Source organism: Podarcis tiliguerta (assembly GCF_965153285.1).
Source record: "Podarcis tiliguerta genome assembly, chromosome: 2".
Classification (NCBI taxonomy): Eukaryota; Metazoa; Chordata; class Lepidosauria; order Squamata; family Lacertidae; genus Podarcis; species Podarcis tiliguerta.
In genome coordinates, this window is record NC_139535.1 from 58,392,690 (window position 1) to 58,420,021 (window position 27,332).

Consider the following 27,332-nt stretch of genomic DNA (forward strand, 5'->3'; position numbering starts at 1 on the left):
CTTCGGCGGGCTTTAGGACCTGGCTCCCTACCCGGGCTGCCCACCTTGCCGCCCTCCTGTACATTTGAACTTGGCGCGCGCGCGCGTTTTACTTTCCGGATGACCGTTTCCTCGCTCCCTGACGAGGGTGTGGTCAGTCCTGCCTCACGTTCTCCCTCTGCCTGCGCGCTCCCTGATCCCGATGCCTTGGACTCCTCCCCCCTACTGCACTCTGGGGGGGACGCTGGTCCGGATTTCCAGCTGCTACTCTCTGAGTCCCCTCTGGCCCCTTCTTCCCGAGGTGTCCCCCTGGGCACTCCCCTTGCCCTGACCATGGGGGCCCCTTTCTGTGAATCCTCCGAGTCACTGGAGAGACTCAGAGACCTCGGACTACTGTCGCCGCTGACATTTCCTTCCGACTCCTCCCCCTCGCTCTCCGTTTCTTCCCTCTCCTGTGACTCTGCTCCTGAACCCCTGACAATGTGGTTTTAAGGGAACAAATTTGCATTTCAACAGTGAAGAACCCCCAGAACAGTGTGTCAGGGTGGAGGGTAGAGTGGGGAGCAATATTTCACTGGTTCTTGCACTGGCTGCCAGAATGCTTTCATTTCATTCTGAGCTTAAGGTATTGCTAACTTCAGTCTTAAAGACTTGAATCTTAAATGCCTGAAGAACTGCCTTCTTCCGACAGGGCCTGCCTTCTCCCTAAACAAGGCCTTCCATTGTCAGAAGAATTATAACAGAAACATATGGATGTCTTGTACACCCCAGGTAGTGTGGTTGCTGACCTTGAGCCAGACATCCTGGAGAGTGAAGTCAAATGGGCCTTAGAAAGCACTGCTAATAACAAGTCCAGTGGAAGTGATGATATTCCAGCTGAACTATTTAAACTTTTAAAGGATGATGCGGTTAAGGTACTACACCCAATATGCCAGCAAATTTGGAAAACTCAGCAGTGGCCAGAGGATTGGAGAAGATCAGTCTACATCCCAATCGCAAAGAAAGGCAAAGCCAAAGAATGCTCCAACTACCGCACAATTGCACTCATTTCACACGCTAGCAAGGTTATGCTTAAAATTCTACAAGGCAGGCTTAAGCAGTATGTGGACTGAGAACTCCCAGAAGTGCAAGCTGGATTTCGAAGGGGCAGAGGAACCAGAGATCAAATTGCAAACATGTGCTGGATTATGGAGAAAGCTAGAGAGTTCCAGAAAGACATCTACTTCTGCTTCATTGACTATGCAAAAGCCTTTGACTGTGTCAACCACAGCAAACTATGGCAAGTTCTTAAAGAAATGGGAGTGCCTGACCACCCCATCTGTCTCCTGAGAAATCTCTATGTGGGAGAAGAAGCTACAGTTAGAACTGGATATGGAACAACTGATTGGTTCAAAATTGGGAACAACAATTTGTTGAGTACAACAGGGCTGTATATTGTCTCCCTGCTTATTTAACTTATATGCAGAATTCATCATGCAAAAGGCTGGGCTGGATGAATCCCAAGCCGGAATTAAGATTGCCAGAAGAAATATCAACAACCTGAGATATGCAGATGACACAACCTTGATGGCAGAAAGTGAGGAGGAATTAAAGAACCTTTTATTGAGGGTGAAAGAAGAGAGCACAAAATATGGTCTGAAGCTCAACATCAAAAAAACCAAGATCATGGCCACTGGGCCCATCACCTCCTGGCAAATAGAACGGGAAGAAATGGAGGCAGTGAGAGATTTTACTTTCTTGGGCTCCATAATCACTGCAGATGGTGACAGCAGTCACAAAATTAAAAGACGCCTGCTTCTTGGGAGAAAAGCAATGACAAACCTAGACAGCATCTTAAAAAGCAGAGACATCACCTTGCCAACAAAGGTCCGTATAGTTAAAGCTATAGTTTTCCCAGTAGTGATGTATGGAAGTGAGAGCTGGACCATAAAGAAGGCTGATCACCAAAGAATTGATGCTTTTGAATTCTGGTGCTGGAGGAGACTCTTGAGAGTCCCATGGACTGCAAGAAGATCAAACCTATCCATTCTTAAGGAAATCACCCCTGAGTGCTCACTGGAAGGACAGATCCTGAAGCTGAGACTCCAATACTTTGGCCACCTCATGAGAAGAGAAGACTCCCTGGAAAAGACCCTGATGTTGGGAAAGATGGAGGGCACAAGGAGAAGGGGACGACAGAGGACAAGATGGTTGGACAGTGTTCTTGAGGCTACCAGCATGAGTTTGACCAAGCTGCGGGTGGCAATGGAGGACAGGGGTGCCTGGCGTGCTCTGGTCCATGGGGTCACGGAGAGTCAGACACGACTAAACGACTAAACAACAACAACAAAGAGAGGGCCTTTTCCATAGTGGCGATCTGGTTGTTTTTAACTGTTCTGCTTGAACTCTTTGCTATATTTCAGTTTCTGATTATTTTAAATCTGATGTTGATGATATTTTTAGCAGTTCTCTCTATAAATAGATGGCTCCAAGTCATTCAGGGTTTTATAATGTTTTTATTGTTCCCCAACCTGGTATTCCAGGAGGAAGGGCGGGATATAAATATTTAAGACAAACATTTAACAATGTTTACATTATTTGTTTCATTTCAGTTGTTCAGCTCATTCAGTTTCAACTTTTTGACTTTCTCAACCAGTTCATCCCACTGTTTGTTCAACAAAAGCCAAGGAGACCCAACAAAATAAAAGAGGACTTTGTATTTGGATTTAGGCTATAAGTGACTACATTTTATAGATGCGTTGTCCATTGTTGACAGCAGAGGTCCAATTTAATTGATACCTAAAGGCACAATTCAGTGAATAACAAACAGAACTTCCATTTTTCTAGTGAGCTAGAAAAAAGGCAGAACTTCAGTATGATATTTAGCCAAAGTTCATATTTGGGGGTTTTGTTTGTGTGTGAGAATGTGTTTTGTTTGTTTGCTTGCATCTCTGGAAATGGGACAAAGCCATTATATTCAAAGTTTGGGCATTTCAGAGGTGTGTTTTTTGCTTTACTTTAGCTTTGAAGTCTAGCAGTGGTAGGGGAAAAAATTGGTCTGTGGTTCCTAACCATATCCTAGACACCTTGGAAATTAAAGCCTCAAGGAATTTGCTTTTGTGCATGTTACAAAAAAGAATACACACACACACAGAAAAACACCAAAAATGATAGTTTCACATTAAATGTGCCTTATCAAAGGCTACTGGTGACCCCCTCACTACTGGCCCAGAACAGGTAAAGTGAAGGTAGAACACTATGCCTTATCTTCGTGGACGTTAATTTTAAATATCTTTAGAAATCAGCCCTCATTAATTGTTTGGCCTCTGTGGTCTAAGAATACTACAATCCTCTTAAAAGTGATGGAATTAGATCACTTTGACAAAATCATGGACGGCTGTGATATACTATGTATGCGAAGGAATATAATAAAAATAATAATAAAAGAAGCTCAGTCAGCCACAATGTCCTTTGGGTTAAATCTGCCCAGAATTATACACGTGAAGAGCAGCTCAGTGGCAGCAACCTGTCATTAAAAGATAAGATCACTTTAAGCCACCAGGGGGGAAACATAGCTACTTCTGTTTGATCTTAGAGGAAAACAGCTATAATTCACACTATGTATAATTTAACAGAGGGTAAAGGCTTTGCAAACACAAGAATATTATTTATGATCTCTCAACGTAAGTCTATAAAATATTGCATTTTGAAATGTTAAAAATACCATTATACTTCAGTATAATACCTATTTCTTCTAGCGTTCACATTGTTATGAAAATAGCTATTGATTTCCGGCTGCAGCCAACAGATGGAATGTCTGGAACAGGGTGTTTGTTGTCATAACAACAGTGGACTGACAGCCCTGTTGAGAGCTTAACTTAAATTAGATAGCAGAGCCCCACTATGCAACCCTCAATTATTTGACCCCCCTTTCTAAAGTTCAAGGCGCAATATCAGTAGCTTTATATCAGAGTAAATAACATCCCCCTTTTGCCAGATCTCAGCATACCTAAATGCAGTTGACATTCCCCAAGAGTCTTTCAATGATTTAAGTGTGCCCTTGTTTGCTCTGCTTGCTAACCCCTCTTACTGCCATTTCCACCACATTAACACCCTAGAGCTTCCCTTCTCACCCCATGAAACTACTGAGCACACTTTTCACCATCCCAACTCTATTCTTGAAGCCACTTTTCTGTTCTGCAGCCTGACTTTGCATCCTTATTTTCACCATCACCCCTGCCCATGCCTCCCACCCTGCACACAACATCCCGTGTCTTTCTCCTCCAATACTTTGCAACTACAAAGCATCCTTTTCACCTTATGAAGCTACCATCCTGTCCTATTATACAGATCCTTTCATACCCCTGCTTTTATCTTCAACCTCATTCCCATGCCTCCTACTCCATCCATTTTTGCAATCCCCTTTGCACACCCATTTTCACCTTCACTCCTTTTCCCCTTCCATCCTTCTCCATTTATCAACTTTCCTTTACCATGCAGATCAGCATGATTTCCATGCCTCTTGTTATGCAGCCCACTTTGCACACACTCTGCAATGATATATGTCACTGTACAGTCATACCTCAGGTTACAGACGCTTCAGGTTGCGTGTTTTCAGGTTGCAAACTGCGCTGAACCCAGAAGTACTGGAATGGGTTACTTTCGGGTTTCGGCGCTTGCGCTAAAGCACTAAATTGTGCTTCGCGCATAAGCGCCGAATCGCAACCTGCGTGTGCGTTGATGCGGCGCTGTGGGTTGCAAACGTGCCTCCGACATGGATCACGTTCACAACCCGAGCGTCCACTGTATCTTTAAGAAGAATAGATATTAAGAGCAAGCTTGTCAGTTACAGAATCTGGAACCTTAAGTTGAGGACAACGCATGGTAACAGGAGTGAAGTACATGACAAGTGTAACATACTGTGGAATATTTAAGGCCTCCACATCCCTTATCTCTCACACAAGGCAACTGAGGATTGCAAGAGGGAGAAGTTTAAAACAGCCTTATTTTTCCTTTCAGTGCTGTTGCCATCTTGCTTCTTGTCTGAGTAAAGAGTGGGTTTAGGGACAGTGATATGAAAATTGTGGATTTAAACAATGGCAGATGTTTGAGTAAAGCAGGGATAGAGGCACACAGAGGGGTTGTTTTAAAAAATGAACAAACAAACCAGTTTTAACAAGGAGAAATATCAGAGATGGGTACAACATCAAAAGGCTAACAAAACAGAGCCTTTTCCAACTCCCGTCTTGTGCACATTGTTTTAAGCTGTCACTCCTTGCTCACTCTACTCAAACCTCTGTCATTATTTAAAATCACCATTTTTTTCTTATCAGTTTCTTTTCACTTGTTTTGTTCAAACCTCTGCTGTTTTTGTAAAACTGACATTCTCCTTTCTGCTCCCTCCATCCTTGTTTTACTCAAACTTCTGCCACTGTTTTAAACTACCACTTTACTCGTCAGTGTTCCTTCCTTCTCACTCCTATGCAATGGCCACTGCTGCTGTGCAACATGCCTTTTCTTTCAATGCTCCCCTCCTCTGCCTTGACTTCAACCTCTAATGGAAATTTAATGATGCCAGCATGAGCATAGCCGGGGGGGGGGGGAGGTGGCCGAGGGGCAGCTGCCCCCCCCAATGAAGTAAAGAAATAAAAATACTTAACATCTCAGTTCCCACCATAACATAAAGCCTGTCCTTTATTTATGGTGAAAATAAAGTCCAGTTGTGCACTCCTTGGTCAAGAAAACCAGCATGAACTGAAGATCTCACAAGGAATGGAGCAACAGCTTTCAAAAGCAACTCTACCGCCACCAGAAAGGCCAGAGAAGTGATATCAAGGAGAAGTGCTCATCTGATTTTATCTAAATTCATGCTGCCCAATCAGAAATCAGAATCCTTCCTGATCATTTGGGTCACACTTGCATAATATTTGTCATGAAATTGTTCTTACTGGTACCTTTCAGTCTTTGTAAATTTCCCAGCTACTTTAACAAGTTATAAAAATCTAGACAGAATATATAGATGTAGGCTAGCACAACTGACCAAAAATAACCACATTTTCATAGATATAAAAAGCAGAGACATCACCTTGCCGACAAAGGTCCGTATCGTTAAAGCTATGGTTTTCCCAGTAGTGATGTATGGAAGTGAGAGCTGGACCATAAAGAAGGCTGATCACCAAAGAATTGATGCTTTTGAATTATGGTGCTGGAGGAGACTCTTGAGAGTCCCATGGACTGCAAGAAGATCAAACCTATCCATTCTTAAGGAAATCAGCCCTGAGTGCTCACTGGAAGGACAGATCCTGAAGCTGAGGCTCCAATACTTTGGCCACCTCATGAGAAGAGCAGACTCCCTGGAAAAGACCCTGATGATGGGAAAGATTGAGGGCACAAGGAGAAGGGGACGACAGAGGATGAGATGGTTGGACAGTGTTCTTGAAGCTACTAACATGAGTTTGACCAAACTGTGGGAGGCAGTGGGAGACAGAAGTGCCTGGCTGCTCTGGTCCATGGGGTCACGAAGAGTCAGACACGACTAAATGACTAAACAGCAACAACGGCTGAATTAAACTTTTTAACTAGTTCATATTAAAGAATCACGTGATTTGTATATTGTATAAACCAAACTATGGTTTGTCAGGCCAGCTTTACTCCCCATTGTCTTTTTTTTACTGCTGTTATATACTAAGCTAAGCCGAGGTTTGTCCTTGGCTACAATTTGTGGTTAGCGAGGAGAAAGCTTAACACATCAAACCAAATCTTGAAAGGAGCCCAAACATCAGATTTCATCTACCGAAATAGGCATTCACCTTGGTAGCCAGGAATCAAGTGAAAGGGAGGAAATGGTCTTGTCATATTCCCTAAGGGGGTTATCTAAAGTCCAGTTTCATAACAATCCTGCCCATGACTCCAAATCATGCACAGCTGACAAAACAAATAAATAACATGAACATGGGCTGCAATTGTGTACACTGGACTAGGTAATGGCCATAATTCCCCTTGCAGTTTTATTCCAAGTGCAGCCGTCTCTGTGCGGGCTGCTGTATTTCACACATAACTGTGGTTATGATAACACTTGTGATGGGGAATCTCATAGTTTATTAAAAATGCCATATTGCATTGTGGTACCAGTACTGATTTATAGCACATTGCTTTTCAGCTAGCCTCACACGAATGCTTCTCCAGAAATATTTCACTGCAAAAGAGGAAGGAGCAATGTCATGTAAGTTGTCCCTAAAGAAATAGCATTGGTTTGCTACTCTTCTTTCTGGACAGATGTCGAATAACTGATTTTCAACACAGAAGATGCAGTAGTATTTTTTGTGGATGTACTTTAAAGTCAGTTTCAGCTTCATTATTAACACCACATTCCAGGGCTCAACCCTTACAAAACATTAGGGTGCTAGGGTCTACCTGGGTTAGCCCTAGTTCAAAGTAAGTTTGAAGAAGTGTGCTCCTGGTGAGTAGGATGGGAGTGGGGAGTTACATATATAGCTCACACTGAAATAAGTAAAAATAATAATAATGAAGGTGTTTGCTCAATTTGCTGTGATTTCAATGAAGTTCCTGGTGGATTCTGCTAACTTGTTTTCCCTAAAAACACCTTTGCATAGCGATTGCCAAATTCTTTTATTGCTAAATCATATCTGAGTGACCCTTTAAGAGGCAATCTTACATAAACCACCCTAAAATCATTCAAGAGAAACCTGCAAGAATCTTGCAGAAACCATCCTAAAACCCTTTAAGAATCTCAAGTGAAACCAGAGCTTACCAGAACCATGCAAACAAGTGGGCTTCCAGAAAGTAACCTGCAGCCACCTAGCTAAGAGAGGACAGTTACAGTTATGACTTATAAAGCCCTATATGGCTTAGGCCACATAGGCTATCGGAAAGACCCCTGTTCTCCCATATGAACCAGCCTGGGTTCTATGGTCTTCGAGGGAGGCTCTTCCTTCTGTCCCTTTGCCCTTACAGGTTAGGATGTGGTAGAGGGCCTTCTCAGTGGATGCTTCCAAATTCTGGAACTCCCTTCCAAGAGAGGCTAGACTGGCTCCCTCCTTGTCCTTCCGCCAGCAGGTGAAAACAGTTTTATTCTGGCAAGATTTTAAAACTGTTTTTAAGGAAAGGGTTTTTACTTCTGTGCTTTTTTATATATACTGGACTTGTTTACTAAATTTTATAGATTTGTTTTTATATAGATTTAATTCTATCATAGTTTAATTGCTTTTTAATTATTACATTTTATATGCTTTTAGCTTTATGTGTTTTATCCTTGTTGTTTCAATTTTTGTGAGTTATCTTGTGTCCCAGTTCTGGGGAAGAGGCAAGCGATAAATATAATGAAAATGGTGATGGTCAATTACACACACACACACACACACACACACACACTATCCATATGGCCCAGTGCAGCACCAGAGTACAAAAAACCACATGCGTGGGGTGTGTGGGGGTGTGTGTTCAAGCACATGCAAACTCCTCTCTGGGAGCCTTCCCCTTTGCAAAGTCCCAGTAAGTCATAGTTTGGTTTAGAGTATCACTCCAATGTTGTATCAGGCCAGTGTTGTTCAGCATTATTTGCTATGGCCAACCTTAATCATTTAGTGTGTGTGTGTGTGTGTGTGTGTGTGTGTATATATATATATATATATATATATATATATATATAATCACTAAACATAGAAACATAGCTGTAGAAGCTGAAGGGCATTTAAAAATATTCTTTTTTCCTTCCCCCCAAATATCTGACCACTTTAAGGAGCAGTGCTTAGACATATACCACCTCTCCTGTGTTAGTATCACAACTTCCTCTTGATCACAGCACAGACAACATACGTACTTGATTATATGATGAGTAACTAAATAATTCCACCATCACTGTAAAAATTCATCTGCACAATGTCATGTGTACTTGAGGGAAGGGTGAGCACTATAATTAAGTATTAAGCCGTTTCACTAGCACGAGTCTGCCATAAAGTATGAAATGGCTATTATTAATATCCTTAAGGTCCCATTTGATGTACAAGGTTAGTGGAATACAGATGGAATAGCTTAACAAATATATAATCTTCTGTACCATTGTATGTGTATGTTTTTGTGTGAAGATGCAAAGACAGAAAAAATCTGCAGCAAATGTGAATAGTGATAACTACTGATGCTAGCAGTGATGCAAAATGGTTAAAATGTCAGGCTCCTATGCACTGTCTGGTCATAGTTAAGGTTGCCATATGTCCTATTTTTCCAGGACACATCCTCTTTTTCATGGGTAGAGTCGTCATAGCGATCCACAGTTAAAAGCAGGTCAGCAAAATGTGTCCTATTTTTTGCTCTTCGAAATAAGGCAGCTCTATAATTCCACTATGAATTCTGGCAGCTGGTGAAATATGGGAAGAAATGAAACTGCTTCTATCAGTGGGAAGAAACAATTGAAACACGTTCTTAATGTGGGATAAAGGAACAGGCATATCAGAAGCTAAACTGCTGCTGTGGAACAAAAGGAACTTTTTTGGCACTATTTAAAATAGTTTTTAGAGAAGTGAACTCAGAGAGTGGTATTTTGCCTCTCCCAACTTCTTGGTTCCTATCTCACTTTGCTAGAAGAATAGAAAAGATACAGAGTCGTCGGATAAGCATAAAGCTGCCACCATTGTGCCGTAGAGGCATGAAGTGCATTTATTTCGTGACCAGATGCTAGTTCCGGCTGAAAAGGAATATCAAATTAACTGAAATTGCAGCTTCAGACACCTCCTGTCTCTTTTCTTTGTAATTGTTGACTCTTCTGTTTTCACAAGGAAGGTAGGATGTTGCTAGGAGGTTGAATGGCTCCCTCCTCCGTGTCCTTTGTGAAAAAGTAGCCCCAAATTTAGCTTTGTGTCCCATGGCAGAGGAACTTTTCAGCATGTTTCCTGTACATGGCAGAAATGTGCCACCAGGAGAGGGAGGACTCAGGGACAAAAGTTCAGGGTCCCTGTCAGCTGAATGAGCAGCAGTATCTGCAAAATTAGCAGGGCTGGCTGGCCACATTTTGGAGCAAATGCTTTCCCACATCACCCAGAAAGACAGCGGACACTGGAAGGGAAGGATTATGTTATTAAGTTGTTCCTTGCCTTCTGAGGCAACCCAACTGCTGCAGAAAGTTGCATTTTTCTCCTTCTGCTCCCTATATTTAAAGTGGGAAAATTTCTTCCCGCTTTATTTTTTCTTCTTGTATGTGTGTGTGTTTAAGACTGCATAAGCAGTGCAGCTTAGTGAGTGATGAGTTTAATAAATAATAATAATAGTTTATATTATTAATGTGGGTATAATACAAAAATCCCCTAGAGGTCTACCTAGAAGAGATAATCATGACAACAACTACCTTCCACATTATAGCATTTTCCTATAGTAGCTGAATGCTTCCCATGCTTGCTCAGCATTAACCTACCTTTGCCAGTTACATGTCTCAAAATATTGGGATTTGTTTTCAAATCTGGGGAATAATTTTCAGTTCTTCATACTGGTAAACATAGGAATAAAAACCCCTAAGAGATAAAATTCACCCTATGGGTGCTGCAGCCTGAAGGTCTCAACTGTTATCATCATTTCAGCACCATAAATATCTGCATATTTCAAAAGCTTGGCATATGAAATACATTATATTTAAGTCCTGTCCTGCATATGACTGTGGTTCACTGTGGATTCTTTTGCTTCTGTTTTTAATTCCAAATGCATTGGGCTATATTTTCAAGTCTCAATGAAGCCAAAGGAACGAGGTTTTAACCCTGCTTCTACTCCATGCCTCAGTGAGTATAAATCAGGGCACTGGCCTCTTTAATGCTGATAATAATAGATAATAATAGAATTTTTACACACACGGGCTTGGCTCATGCATGACAGTAAGCTATAGTATAAAATCTGGCTTTCAGATAATCACTTGCATTCTAGTACACACTGCTCAAATCTCACATACCTTGCTCCTTGCTTTGAAATTCCAGGAAATAGGGAATAACTCCCCCCATTGTGTTGGCTGCACTCCTCCCCATATGTGCCCCATGCGAACCAGTGCTTGTGGTTTCTTTCTTTCCAAAAGTGAGGCTTTGTTTCTGGTTTATTGCTTGTGGTTTGTGAGAAACAAACCACCAGCACTGGTTAGCAGTGTGTCTGCTTCATCCAGCATGGCCAAAGGGAGTGGTAATTACCATGCACCATGTACGATTACATACAAACAGGGTCACAAAAACATTACAGTTCTATCCAATGCTGCGTGAGCGGAATTCCACTTGTGCATCCGGAGTTTCTCTACCTCTCTTCCGCACATGCACCCCCAAATCAACTCTAATAAATAGTGAAAGTTGGCACACTGCAAAAAGTATGGTATTAAAGTAAATGCATCTTAAATCAGATTCTGAGAATATATATTTTTTGCAACATGAAGAACAGAGAAGCAAAAATGATTGTAAAACAGCTTAAGTGAATAATTCCAGGTTGGTGGGCAATTGGGAAACTTCAGGCTTCTGCAGCCATAAAACTGACACTGGAGAAGAAATGGCTACAGAATCTGATCTCACAGCAATACTAAATCCATAGTGATACAGAGCTAGTGTTAGAAAGGAGTCTCATATGTCTAATAACGAGAATTTCACCTGCTAGAGATGCTGCATATCATCTCTGACCTCCGTATGTGACATCTGTATTCATGATGTTGTTAGATTATTAATGTGATGCTTATTTTTATTTGGACGCCAGATTCCTTTCCCCCCATCTTTCTCATTTGGGGGGAGGGGAGAGGTCAACAGTGACACTACTCAGTTATTGTTGCAACTGGGTGGTTATTGTTTACTCTACTGATGAGGAATTTTGCTAGCACCAGGATATTGCACACAGCGCCTCTTGCTGGTGGTGACATGAGTCTCCTAGATATCTGGTGAATAGGTCCTTCCCAAATCACCCACTATGGTTGACCTGACATTTGAACTGAGTCTCCCAAGGACTAGTTGGACCACACTGGCTTTTGTGAGTCTGTATCAGAAATGTGTGGGTCTGGTGGGACTCCACCACCTCAGAACACACACAAATATTGCTTGTCTCTCTACTTCTCCTCCCCCTGCAAAACTCCCCATACTTCAAAATTAGTTTAGAAGGCTCTGAGTCTGAACCTTTTCATGGCATGTTCTCTTTCCAATTGAAGGAGGGCTTTTTTGGGTCTGGCAGCACTTTCACACAAACAGTCCCCATGTACATTTGATGTTCTGTGAAGACTGTATGAAGTGTTTGCCTAATCTACACCATGGCTTAGCAGAAATGTGTTGGCTGCTAGGGAGGAGATCACAACTGCTTTGCTCCTCCATGGTCCTTTTAGTTCATTGCAGCGTGGCAGCTATGTGAAGGTTTGGTGTGGTGTGTTGTCTGAACCTGGCACTGCCGTTGAGTTCTCCCCACCATAACCATGATCTGCAGTCAAGATATGTTCATGGCTACAGACTGGGATCGAGGAGGAGAGATCTTAACTGCTATTAAAACAACACACTAAATGAAACCTTGGACTAAAGGTTTATGGACTGGGAAGGAGCAATGAGGGTGTGAGTTTCTCTTTGGGAGCCAACATTTTTGGTGGCCCCAGTAAGAACCTTCAGGTCCTACAGAAGTGCTTTTAAGATTAATGCAATGCTTGTTTAAATGATAGCATATTAACTATCACATTTCTCTGATTCATATCTTTATCTGATATTTGATTTCAATAGCAGCATTGTTATCTGAATACCTTCAGATGGTATAATCTAGTGAAAATTAAACTCAGTAACTGGTGTTAAGAGTCCAGCTCAGTGTCTTTAATTTAGAATCCTAGTAACTTGCTAGAATTATTTGTGAGCAGGTATTAATAAAATGATTTCTATTTTCTAACCATTTTTTCTTATATCAGCACTACTCTCTTTTTAAATACAGAGTATCTATTTTTGTCATTTTTGCATTCAATGGATTTAATAGTGAGCTGTTATTTGTAGTTCTATTTCCCTCTCTTTCCTTAATTTTCTTTTTAAAACCCTTTATAGCACAGCATGAAAAGAAGCATTACTTCATTCAGAACTATTATTTTGCAAAACAAGCCTTCCCATTTCACCTGAACATGGCCTTTAAATTGCTGCCTGGGACAGCAGGTCTCACTACGACTATTTAGCCAGCTCAGTGTTCTACATGGTACAGGAGAATTCTTCTCAGCTAAAACCAAAGTGTAAGCACATTTTACCTGCCACTTGGTACTTTTAATTATGTATACTTGCTTTTGCTTGCTTTTTCTTAACACTAGGGGACCAACTGTTTCTTCATCAGACCTTGCATACAAGTGAAGAATAACTGGGGAGAGAATGTTGGTGGGGTGGGGTGGGGGGGAAGAATAAAGAAAACTGGTTGCCAAGATTTATTTCTTCTTCAAGTCCTTATCTCAATTATGTGCAATCTTCTGATACAGGGGAAAAACAATTATCCTGTGATATGATCACATGATTTTTTCTGAATAGGCTGCTTCGGAAAAACATTTCACTATATGAAAACAAAAGCCAAATTACACATGGCTGCTCAATGTGTCTCTTTAAGTTATCGCTTACTCCAGGCATAGGCAAATTTAGCCCTCCAGCTGTTTTGGGACTATAACTCCCATCATCCCTAGCTAATAGGACCAGTGGTCAGGGATGATGGGAATTGTAATCTCAAAACCATCTGGCAGGCCAAGTTTGCCTATGCCTGGCTTACTTATTTGTTTGATTCTGAGTCTAAAAATCAGCTAGCTATAGGTGAATACTACTTTCCAACTGAACAAGCCAGCCCACTGAGACATAAAAAGCTGGGTGAGGGCACGGCCTAACATAGGCTTATCACAATATTCATACCCTCCAAGTGTTCAAATTTTCCAGGAACAGTCCCGGAATTACAATAGCTGTCCTGGCTTTTGATTTGATCCCATACTGTCCCTATTTTCCCCATCAGTGCCATGGCTGCCAGGGACAGGGAGAGGGATGGTGATGGCTGAAGCTGAAAGGGAGCATCCCGTTGCCTCTCTATGGCTGCTGCTGCCAGCTTCCTCCTTTGGTCAGCTCATAGAGGCTGCTGGAGAGTGGGCAAGAAGGAGGAGAGGCTGCAGCCGCTGAGGCCCAGCCCCACATGACATGCTGGCTCTGAGGGGCAGAGGCCAGGGCTACCCTGAGTGAGAAAAAAGGGTGACTGAAACAGAGCACAAGGTGTATTGATTTTTTTTAAAAAAAATGCTTTGTGCATCCGCATCTAAACTTGTCCCTTTCTAAAATTTATTTATTGGTGTGTTTTTTTCTTTTTGTAAATCTACCAAAGAACAAAAGAAAATGGGATTAAGGGGTGGGTGGGGAGGTTGAGGAGGGTCATTTGGGTGAGAGTGAGAAAAGTCCCTATTTTCATCGGAGGAATGTTGGAGAGTATGCAGTATTGTAAGCTGTACAGCTGTGTACACACCATGCCTTTAATGCCCATTCGAAACCCATTCAAAGAATTCTGGGCACTGCAGTTTACGCCACACAGAGTTACAATTCCCAGCCACCTTTAACAGTGCCCAGAGGGAAAGAACATGCTCCAGAATAGCACATAACAAAAAATATTTTGTTTCTCTTCTCTTTGAATCGTTTCTCTTTCGTTTTAATTATGTGTGTTTCTTTGCTCTCGCCTCTTCTAATTTTCTAATGCCTACATCCTATATTTCTTCTATAGCTTCTCCCTGTTGCATTGTTTTGCTATGACTGTCAGCAAGAATTGTATACGAGGCATAACATAAATTATTCCAGTTGCATTATTTATTTCATAATCACTCCCAGAAAATTTATTCCTTACTTGCTGAATTAAACATTTTTAGAGGTCAGTCTTAATAACATGTACTGTACTTGCATGGAAATTCTAGATATATATATAGTGCCAACTACTAATTGTTGCAAAAGAGGCCATTACAACAGCAGTGTAGAAACACTGGGCCACTATTTCATGGACAGTCATGAGTGGTTCCATGCAGATGACTGTCTGAATATGTGACCTTTGCATATTTATTAACCTAGATTTCATTTTGATTTTTGCATTCCAAATTCTAACAAGGTGCTACACATTAAATCGCCAAAGAGTTGGGCAAGCATCCATTCATCCACTCACAGAACAATCCTATGCATATTTATTCAGAAGTAAGTCCCACTGTATTCACTGCAAGTACCTTAGGCTGCAATCCTACCCACACTGATGTGAAAGTAAGCACACTGAATTCAGTGGGATTTACTTATGAGTAAACATGCATAGGGCTGCTATGTCAGTTGCCTTTAACGGGCTCCTCTGCTGCCCCCTGATTTAGAGCACTGATCCTCTCAATCATAGTTCATATTCTATGACTCAATGATTCTCCTGTCCCTTTAAAATCATTTACAACTATCTTCTCCTCTCCCCATCTCACATATTTTACTTTCCCCCTTACAGCAGCATGCTGTTGATGTCCTATATAAATGTTAATGAGAATTGTAGCTGTAGATGTACTGAGAAGCTCTTCTGGAAACACTGTGATCACTGCCAATACAAATTAGTTGCTATTAATACTCATTTGCAGATATCATGCAGAGAATTTGCAAGAGTTTTGTTTTCTTCGGTAGTGATTATATATTTTTTAAAAGCATCATAGTCATAAAGGATAATTTTCTGCAGCTCATTCATAGCATTATTTTTCTCTCTTTTACTGCTTCAAACATTCTCCTGCCAGCTACTATGTATACTAAGCTACTGTATATACTACAGTCTGAAAGGATAACAAACATAAAATATGGTTTTTGCCCCAAAGCGTTCTTTCTGTCATGCCCCCATTTCTTCATTCTTGCCACCCACATGAAATCAGGATGAAGGCCAAATGCATTTAAAGCATTTTAAAAATATGACCCATTACCACTGTGGCATGAAAACAAGACATTTTGGGGGGAAATGTCTCAACCACAAATATTGCCAGAATAGAGGTGGAGGACAGAAATGGCCAGGTGGGTAAAACTTGGCATATTTGTGAGGTATCTCCATTATGGTTTTGGTCTGTTTCTGCACTCAGTGCTTGAGTTTCTTTGGAATGTATATAATTTAAGAACTTGATTGCAGACATTTTGCATTAGCATCTGTACTGAAAAACTATGCATTCTGCTGAAGTGTAGAATGCTAGTCCAAGTTTTTGCAAATCTTTTATCATTCAATAGTCAAGAAACATTTTCGTCACTACATTTTTTGTGGCAGTAAGGAATACATAAATCAAGCAAGGACAATCGATATAACAACATTTCATGCCAAACAAGCTGATAGGCAATGTAAGATGACAAATGTGACACCTATGTGTCTTAACATCCAAAAAGGTTTATTAGAAACATCACCTCACCTTTACTCTAACTCTCCAAGCCACCACAAAACAAAGACATGCAAGGAGAAGACAAGACACAAAGATGACAGGCAAGAGGCAATGTCATTCAACAGTACAATGTCTGTCTTCAGAAAAAGTGATCCCACACATGTAAAGTAGCCAGTAATCCAAAGCCATTTATCAGGAAAAAAGAATACAGAATGTATGCAGAGAATGATGGCTGTGCAATCACCTGGAACTTATCATTGTAGATGACACACAAGACTGTAGTGCAGGTAGAGATGAAGAAGTAGAAAAAATGGATCTAGAGCCCATGCGTAAGGCAACACATGACATTTGAGGCTCAAACAATTTTAATAGTACTCTAGAAGTGCCTAGGACACTGAAGCTATCAAGATGCAAAAAGACTATGCAGAGAGAGAAATTAGCTCAGTTCTTGCAAAACACCATTGTCACTCTTAACATGTTGGATGAGCCACCCTCACCCATCAATACCTGAAAGACAATGTGACCCAGGGGCTCAATGGTGACACAGAGGACCTATTCCTTATGGGATTGGGGAAGGGCTGTAGTATATTAGTAGAACATTTATGTTGCATGCAGAAGGCATGCAACATCCCCGGCACCTCTAGGTTGGGCTGGGAGAAACCCCTGCTTGAAACCTTGGAGACCCACTGCTAGTCAGTGTAGACAATACTGAGCTAAGATGGATCAATGACTCTGCAGAAGGCAGCTTCTTGTGTTATTAGATTTCCTTTCTTTGAAAAAGGGAGAAGGAATTGCCCAAGTGGTTCACATGTTGAAATGACTTGGCAGCTGTGTGCACGTACTGCTCCAGAACACAAGGTCTGCTGCCAGCAACAACGTATGAACCAGGGAATTGGCAACTGAGAAATGAAAAAGACACTTTCCCCAGGTTACAGATCTGTACAGAAGATGATGTGACCACGGTATCATTCTTCTGCCTGCTGTCACTATGTAACTGACTGTGGGCTCTCAGCACCTTCAGTAAGCACAGCCAAAAAGAGGTCTCAGTTTTTCTGAGGTCGGGCAAGTACAAAGAATGACGCTCCAGTGACATGCAGTCCCCGTTTTTTTCATTCAGTCACAGAGTTCTACTTTAAGCACACCTGCCTTCTTGACATTCAGCAGCATCTATGCTACAAGACATGTGTGGGTGTTCCTTTCTTTGTTCAGGGGCTGAAATGCCACCAGTCAGAATAGAAAATTCAAGCAAGGTGCCTTTGAGTTACATTGAAACTAAATGCCAAAGTTTACCTTAGTTCCTTGAAGGGGTCTGCCCTGACATTGGGAGTTTCTATGGATTTAGGGAACACTACGCCTTCTGCTCCTGAAATAACAAAACAGAACACAAGTGTATATGTTATAAACTGTCATATGTGGCACATTTTACAGTTGATCTATCTCTAACCCATAACATACATCCTATATCCTTATAACTACCCAGAGTGAGGATACTGAGACTCCCCTCTGCCTGCGATATATTTGTTCACCTTATAGAAACAATAATTTAGTGTATTAAGGGCTCTAATCCTATACATGTTTACTTGGGAGAAAGTAACATTCACCACAGTAAGACGTGCTTAGTAAAGACTCTTAGGATTGGATTGCACAAATGCATAAATGTAAAGCATTTTTTTACAGATATATTTAAAGCTGGTCTTAAATGAGGTACTATATGAATACAAACCCTTTGAATGAGCTGTCTTTCCAAATGCAGTCAATGTGTGTGGTGTTACTTCTCAATTCTTTTTAGAAAAGTTCTCAAAAGGGTGATGAATTACTCTGGAGGTGCATCATTGCTGCCCAAAATGGCTGGACACATGCTGTATTGCCTCCTCCTTTTGTTTGTTGCAGTTGATCCAGCACATAGGTATGTATGCATTTATATATATATTTATTACTTGCTTGCATTTATTACCTGCCTTTCACAAAAAGTCCAAGGGCAAGTTATATATCAGTAAAAAAGTAAAATACAGCATACAAGGCAGTTAACAGTTAAGCAACCGATCAACAAATAAGGCCAAACCAATTAACAACCATTGTTGTTGTTTGGTCGTGTCTGACTCTTCATGACCCCATGGACCAGAGCACTCCAGGCACTTCTGTCTTCCACTGCCTCCCGCAGTTTGGTCAAACTCATTTTAGTAGCTTCAAGAACACTGTCCAACCATCTCGTCCTCTGTCGTCCCCTTCTCCTTGTGCCCTCAATCTTTCCCAACATTGGGGTCTTTTCCAGGGAGTCTTCTCTTCTCGTGAGGTGGCCGAAGTATTGGAGCCTCAGCTTCAGGATATGTCCTTCCAGTGAGCACTCAGGGCTGATTTCCTTGCAGTCCATGGGACTCTCAAGAGTCTCCTCCAGCACCATAATTCAAAAGCGTCAATTCTTTGGCGACCAGCCTTCTTTATGGTACAGCTCTCACTACCATACATCATTACTGGCATATTCCCAAATGCCTGGACTGAAAAATATATGTGCCTGTGTATATTTTCTGAAAATCCTCCATGCTGAAGCTAGGCAGCCGTCAGGTAGCAGGGAGTCCCAATTTTGAGAAGGTTTTGTTCTGATTCACACAATGATCAAGGCAACTCATATGATTGAATCAGCTGAGAACTGGTCATGTGGGAAAAATTAAGCATTTGCATGTGATGCAGAACAACAGAGAGTTAATGGATTTGATGTGACTGGTCTTTTGGAACTTTCCCTCTCCAAGAGAATGAGGAAACTGGAACTGGAAAACTGTGCTACATTTAAATTGCCTGGGACATTTCAGATGTACAGTGCTACCTCAGGTTAAGTACTTAATTCGTTCCGGAGGTCCGTTCTTAACCTGAAACTGTTCTTAACTTGAAGCACCACTTTAGCTAATGGGACCTTCTGCTGCCGCCGCACCACCGAAGCATGATTTCTGTTCTCATCCTGAAGCAAAGTTCTTAACCTGAAGCACTATTTCTGGGTTAGCGGAGTCTGTAACCTGAAGCGTATGTAACCTGAGGTACCACTGTAGCTACATACTAACCCTTCTGCACTTCAACTAACTTTGAATATGCAAAAATGATGGCTTCAACAATCACTTTAACAGCTATTGAAATTGGCCACAGGGCATGGCTGAGTCTTTCTACTGGAACTGCTGTTGACTCCCATTTCTTCAATTAGGCTGCTTATAGTCACAGTGTGCTGCTGCAGTGGCCTGCAGACTGAAACTTACAATTTTTTTTTATCCTGCCTGCACTCACTACTGCATTTTGCTGGATGAGGGACTACTCCAATGCAATGAAGGAAATGATGCAAGGGTCGTTAGTGACTGCACACCCTGCCCACAAAATATGCCCAGCACTGCCCAGGTAAGTCTCCTAGGCAAAATGCTGACGCAGAAATTGTAATATCTGGTAAGGCATCAGAGTAAGGTGCCTGTTTCTGTGGCATATGGAAACTCTGAGCTAGCTCATGTGTTTGACTGCTGTTGCTTCTGTCTGGCTATCAGGAACAAAAGAAAGAAACCATTTCATTATACCTGATCCATCTATACTGGGCGGAAAGCAAACCTTGTCAAATCTGGTAAATCAACAGCTTTTATCGCTTTTGCCATTGCAAACACTACTGACTCTGCTGTGAACAAAGGTCTGTTTCTTTGGAAACTATAGGGAATATTGTTTTCAACAACACAATTGATTTTTGTGGTGTATCGTCGTATATCTACAACAAGTTAGATAAGATAGAGGGAATCTATTATGTAATGTGTATTTATACCTACTGTACATTCCATGACAATAAATTATTCTCTTCTTTTATTATTTGCAAAAGAGTTTGATTAAAACCCAGGCCTGGCAAATCTTTCTTTTGACACTATGTAATTTACCAGCAATAAATGTTCATAAACAGTTTGAGTGGAAAATCCATAAAGCTATTTCAGCTTTATTTTAAGTTCCATTTAATGCCCCTCAAAAATGATTTCATCAATGTGTGTTCCATTAACTGGCTTTCTGCCCAATAACTTAATTCCACACAATCAATCAGGAATTTATAAAGCATGTGACAGGATCTATCTAAAGTGTTTTGAATTACTGTAATGATTCACTCAATACTTTTATTTTTCGCTCCCTCCCTGGTACTGGTGAAAACTGGGGAAATAAATTTGTCAAAAATCTCTAATGTACATTTGGTGACTGCAGGAACAATGTGGAAAGCTTTTATATTAAAGTACTGCACAGAATCACAGATACATTTGGTGACAGCAAAAAGCTTTATGCTAAAAGAAAACAAGTAACCATTTGAAAGCTGCATTGTAGGATATATTCCTATAGCCATTGCCACATGATAGGGGTTTTATTTCAGGGACGAGAAAGCTGGTGCCTGGTTGGTTTCAATATATCCATTGTGAACACTTTTTAAAATGTAGGTATTTAAGTTCAGAATATGCCTGTTGCCACAACCAAGTTTCTCTTTCTACTGAATAATGTCATCTGTTTTCTGTAGCAATTAAACCAAAGCATGCATTCCATGGTGTATAGTTTATCTATGGTTGCAACAGCTGCCATTACACTTTTAGAGTCAAAGAAACAGCATAATCATAGAGCTGGAAGGTAATCTAGTCCAAGAAAGATGGCCATCCAACCTCTGCTTAAAAATCTCCAGTGAAGGAGAGTCCACAACCTCCTGAGGGAGTCTGCTCCACTATCAAACAGCTCCTACTGTGAGAAAGTTTTTCCTGATGTTTAGTCAGAATTTCCTTTCTTGTAACATGAAGCCATTGTTTCGAGTCCTAGCCTCCAGAGCAGGAGAAAACAAGCTTGCTCTACCTGGCATGTGACAGCCCTTGAGATATTTGAAGATGGCTATCATATCTCCTCTCAGTTTCCTCTTTTCCATGCTAAACATACCCAGCTCCTTCAACCGTTCCTCATAAGGCTTGGTTTCCAGACCTCTGATCATCTTAGTTGCTCTCCTCTGCACACGTTCCAACTTGTCAATATCCTTCTTAAATTGTGACACCCAGAACTGGACACAGTATTCTAGGTGGAACCTGGAAGTCTTGACTTCCAGTATTGGGATGTGCCAGCCACAGAGTGAAAGAGTGAAACCCTCACCATCACTTTTGAACATAAGCAGAATTTTTTTTCCAAAAAAAGCAAAACACCCAGAATTGGTTCTCCGAAAGGTCAAAATTCGTAAGTCAGATGAGGACGACAGAGGCACCACATTTGTAACTCACCCATAACAGTTTTTGTACAAGTAGAGACAGAAATTGTTTACTGGGCGGAATAGCCCACGTTCTGCAAAACATAACCAAAGAAAGAAGCCCAAGCAGCATGTCTTGTAAAGGACCTGAGCATTACAGTGACAGTTGCAATCAGTAAACTAATTTGGGGCACTGCACGACTTGTTTCTACCTGCCTCCTCACTGTGTTTGAGACAACTCACAACAATAAAATTAGGACAACACACACAATCTTTCAAAAACACTAACTAGTTGTTAATAAGCAGAATGTCTGCAAACTTCAGCTTTATTGGCTTTGCAAGGAAGGGGAACCCAGAGGTAGTTCAGTTCACCTCATTAAAAATAATAAGGTTGCAGAACTGGTGGACTACAAAAAGAATGCATGGATACAGAAATCATGAATGTGATTCATTTTCAGCACCATGTTCTACGATGTAATGTACTTGCTACATGGAGGATGAGACCAATGGGCCTGAGCAGAATGCTTTGTGCCATAATACCCCACCCCCCAAAGGAAAGATTGTCAAAAAGAGATAAGGTTTACTCAAATCATTCTGATCCCAGGCTGTTTGAGCTTCAGTTTGCTGAACTGTTTCCCAGCAGTGCTTATAACAACATCAGCATTGGTGAGCTTTTTTTTTTTTACTAGCTGTATTTGTTGCTGGTGCTAGTTTTGCGCAAAACACTAGCGTGTGGGCTTACAAAACCAGAAATAGTCCATGCAAAAAGTTTCCAAGGAGAACATCCTGCTCTCTTAAAGCAGATTATGTTTCAGAAGAGTTTCAAGGAAAGCTCAAGGAATACAGAATAAATCTGCCTTGCATTAAATTCAGAAACTGTACTATATGTTCCTTTGCTAATCCTTAAGGCACCAAATCAATATTAATCTGATGCTGGTTGATGCTTCTTTCGTAAATAGGATTAAGGTTAACACAATATAGACAGATATATCAGACCTGGACATTAAATCCATGTCTGCTGCCTTGGTTTTACCCTTTCCTTTCATATCTGCTTTATATCCAAATCCTAAAGAAATTAGAAATATCCCTGCGTTATGTATCCCCACTAACTAACAGAACCTCAGTTCAATCTTAGCTGAATTTTGAATGGATCTTCCAAGAAGCAATTAATATTCAATATTTAATTTCTATAGACTGCATCTCTTTAAAAACAAGCTTCATTGTCAAGGGCAGCAGTGCCAAAGAAAGTGAAATTAAAAAGCATTAACATACTCTTGATAAGGTGACAATTTGCAAGGTTATTATGGCATCCCTCTAGTAATTAACACATAGTAAGGGACAGGGTACTTAAAGGCAGCTAAGTAACTTGGGGGGAAAGCTTGAACTAATTACCTACATAGCAGGAAAAATACACAGTTCATAGCTTAAAAAGCAATAGACAGATGGTAAATTAAATGGCTTTCCTGTGAAGGTGGTATAGGCACAATCTTACAAATTAAGGTTCTTACTGTGCAACTATACTAAATAGCTGGCACGAGAGTGTAAAATAAGGAGCAATTATAATGAAAACGGCAATCTCTAAACAGTATCAACACATACTGTACATGATGAAATGTAACAAGATTGCCGGGAAGAATCAACTGCTGCTGTTACTGTGCTGCTGGCAGTGGATGATTTGGCACCAATTAGCAGATATGTGCATATGAAGCTCAGATGGGCACGCGGAATGGTCACACGGGGAGAGGAGACGGACATCCCATTCTTACTCACCTTTTCTACAAACTAAAAAGTCTCATATGTTGTAACCTTTCTTCAGAGGATAGTTGTTCCATCCCCTGGATCACCTTTGTCTATATGCTTGCTGACATTCTCAAATTACTATTATTATGGATTTGTGAGACAGGAATTGCTCTTGCAGAAGCCATAATGCAGTGATGGCCAAACTTGGCCCTCCAGCTGTTTTGGGACTACAATTCCCACCATCCCTGACTACTGGCCCTGTTAGCTAGGGGTGATGGGAGTTGCAGTCCCAAAACAGCTGGCGGGCCAAGTTTGGCCATCACTGCCATAATGGCTCTGCTACAGTAAGGCATGTTCTTCTATATGCTTGGCTATTTTACCTTCAACAATACTATTTACCAATTTTCTGGGACATACTAACTAAAGCTAACTGCCCTATAAATGCCAGGATATCCCTTCTAAAAAAAAGTTGTTATATTGGCTGTTTTTCAGTCCTTAGGTCTGGAGACTGATCTGAGGAATATTTTTGTTAGAAGACCAGCAATTTCACATTTGAGTTATTTGAGAACTCTTGGGTGCATGCCATCTAGACCCAGCGATTTGTCAGTTTCTATTTCGGCAATTAGGCCTAGAACTTAATCTCTCATCACCACTAGCTGCTTTTGTTCCTCAGACCCACTTCCTGCAAAAGTTTGTTCAGGCTCTGGGATCTTCCCTATATATTCTGTTGTGAAGACAGATGCAAAGGTCACTTGGAAATGACCTGTGTTGTGTGTAACGAAGTTTCAATTAACTCTTCTATATTTAACAGTGTGAAACAAAAAAGTTGTGTGTTTTACTTGCTAACCTGATTCAGAAGAGAAATTAGGGAGTATACTAAAAGTTCTAAAAGGAAAAGGAGTCAAAACTGATATTAGCAGAGAGAAAGCTTTAACATTCTGAATGTCCCTTGTTGGATGTGCCCATTAAATTACTACTAGGACATAGACTGTCCTTCATTTGTCAGAAAGTTAATAACATTGAAGCAAGTCAGGGCAAGGATGGTTATGGTTATGTTTATTAATACAATTTGTTTGTATTGCAAATCTATATGTGGAAGTGCTTGAGAAGGGGCAAAGGGACAGAGAGGACACTACCCTGTTTTTGAAGTTGCTTCAATCTAATATTTCCAGGCTGTGAAGCCTTTGGTGCCCTAAGGTCAAACTTATTCATTAAGCAGCTGTTTATCACAAGGGTCATTATTCTGCTTTTATTGAAAAAGAAACTGTGGGGAGCCAAAGACGAAGCAAAGACTTCAGACTGAATGTTCAAACTCCCATCATCCCTCCTAACTTTGGAAGATTTTCCCAAATCTCCTCATATATTTGGCTGTAATTCTAGAATAAAAGCCCACAATAAATACTTTTAACTGATTAGAAAAGTGTGATCACATTAGGAAAAAGTAGCACTACCAACTAAATGAACTTTGCTCTTACAATCCAAATGAAAAGCTTGCGGCACTGGACATTAAATAAAGATTCTTCTGCCTCCATTATATTTGACTTCTATTTTGAGGATTTTGAGAAAAATACACATTTTAAATAAGTGAAACAGATATGTGTCCTGCAAATAAACACAAGGGTTTGTGTGTATTCAATCGCTTCATCAGTGCTCTTCTTATCCCTTAAACTTAATGCCACCAATAAAATTGTTGTTTAGTCGTTTAGTCATGTCCGACTCTTCATGACCCCATGGACCAGAGCACGCCAGGCACTCCTGTCTTCCACTGCCTCCCGCAGTTTGGTCAAACTCATGCTGGTAGCTTCGAGAACACTGTCCAACCATCTCGTCCTCTGTCGTCCCCTTCTCCTTGTGCCCTCCATCTTTCCCAACATCAGGGTCTTTTCTGGGGAGTCTTCTCTTCTCATGAGGTGGCCAAAGTATTGGAGCCTCAGCTTCAGAATCTGTCCTTCCAGTGAGCACTCAGGGCTGATTTCCTTAAGAATGGATAGGTTTGATCTTCTTGCAGTCCATGGGACTCTCAAGAGTCTCCTCCAGCACCATAATTCAAAAGCATCAATTATTCGGCGATCAGCCTTCTTTATGGTCCAGCTCTCACCTCCATACATCACTACTGGGAAAACCATAGCTTTAACTATACAGACCTTTGTTGGCAAGGTGATGTCTCTGCTTTTTAAGATGCTGTCTAGGTTTGTAAAATAAAATACCTTATATTAACTATTAACTAACCAATAAAATACCTTACATTAACTAACCAATAAAATGCCTTACATTAACTATTCTTTCGGTGTTTGATGATCACAGTATTTGTGATTAGAATCAAATTTTTAATACTTCTGGACTGAGATCTAAATTCTGATGGAATTCTGAATAGTTTAAAACAGGGCTGGGGAACCTGTGGCCCACCAGATGTTGTGAGACAAAAACTCCCATCACCACCTGTCACATGCCAATGGGCAAGGATAATGAAAGTTGTAGTTTTGTGATTTCCAGGGGCACAGGCTCACCATCCTTTGTTAAAAAGAGTAGTTGTTTGTCTGAAGGAACAGGTTCACCGTCTGAGGATGCTCCTTGATCTAACTTCGTCACTGGTTAGTTTGTGTGGCATGGAGTACTCTGCTAGGTAAGTCTTACCTGTCACCTGTCAGATAGCCTTGCCTTAAATACACACACGTGTGTTTTATTTCCTGCTCCTCATTACTAGTGATCTTGGGGTAGTGTCTACGTTGGTGATATTTCAATGCCAGGTAAAGATGGTTTTATTCTCAAGATTTCTTATAGCATTGAAATTCTGTTTCTGTATTGAAAGCTGTCCCAGGAAGGAATCTGAAAGGTGGGCTTCCCGTGACAACCAGCCTACCAACTAATGAAACAAAGCGAAGTTTTCAGTTAAGTTTATTATTTATAGCCCAATTTTCTACAGTTGTATCCAAAGCATCTTATAATTTACGAGACGAGACCAGCGTGTGGCTACTATTTAGTAATAGACTTATCCATCTCTTCCCTGCAATTCTAGCCTGCATGTTTTCAGCCCATTATATGAAGGAACATGCTGATTTCTAAATACTAATATTACACAGACAAACACACACATTGCTTTGAGTATATTGATAAACGGAAAAGTGACTAAGCAAAGAAAACTAACAGCATTTAGCTGTTCCTTTGTAGGAAGTCATGAATACACAACTGTTCTGTATTCCATAGGTTTTTCTTACAGTACTCATCACATGAAATCTATGACATAAATCGCATGTAAAGCATTTCCTACATTTTATAATATAATAATAATAATAATTAAACACTGTATTTATTGAATGCTTGATCAGGCTGATAAGGATTTGTGGAGAGGCACTGCTTTTTTCCTCCCTCGTATAAGACTGAAATACAAAACCTGGGAGAAAATGTTTGTGGATGCAAAGCATTGAGACAGCAAGGATGATTTATACGAAGATAGAGATATTAGCCCATCACATTCATATTAAATCATGTTCTCTCCCAAACCAAGCTGAGAAGCACCAAGGGCAATGCAAATTATTTCTTCATCTCCCTCAGGCATGAGCGTGCAGCTCTTGTGAACACAAGGTTGCAAATACAAACAATTGCCAAGTCTCGTGAGGAGAGAACACGCTGGTTAAAGCATTACAGTTCTCTTTTATGCAGACTTACTTGGGAGTAAGCCCCACTGAATTTAGTTCATTGTTATCATAGGAATATTGTAAAATATTACATTTACATTCTGTTTATTATTTGTTAAGATAAATTCTGCAAATATAATTGATTTTCACTAATAGGAAAGGTAAGATTAATTGTGTGCACACACATTAAGAATTTCTGCTGTGTCTGTGGCCTCTTGTTGGACTCAAACTGTCACATATTCCAATAGCTAATTGCACATTCTCAAAAATGTAGGATAAACACCGACAATTTGGAAACACTGGCCTGCCAGTGCTCCAATTGGAGAACAGCCTTTACCAAAGTTGTCACAGGCATTGAAGACGCTTAAACTCAGGACAAAAGGGAGAAACATGCTAAGAGGAAGGCACGCTTGGCCAACCCTCACCATGATCAACT

The 27,332-nt window shown here is 40.8% G+C and overlaps 1 protein-coding gene across 1 annotated transcript in view; it reads right to left on the bottom strand.

Annotated features, from left to right (window-relative positions):
* SGCD (sarcoglycan delta) overlaps positions 1 to 27,332 on the bottom strand; it is a 384,180-nt gene that overhangs the window by 43,598 nt on the left and 313,250 nt on the right. Inside the window, exon 8 of the mRNA XM_083423883.1 lies at positions 17,600 to 17,672. Coding sequence (XP_083280009.1) covers positions 17,600 to 17,672 — 73 coding nt within the window. The remainder of the gene's footprint in view (positions 1 to 17,599; positions 17,673 to 27,332) is intronic.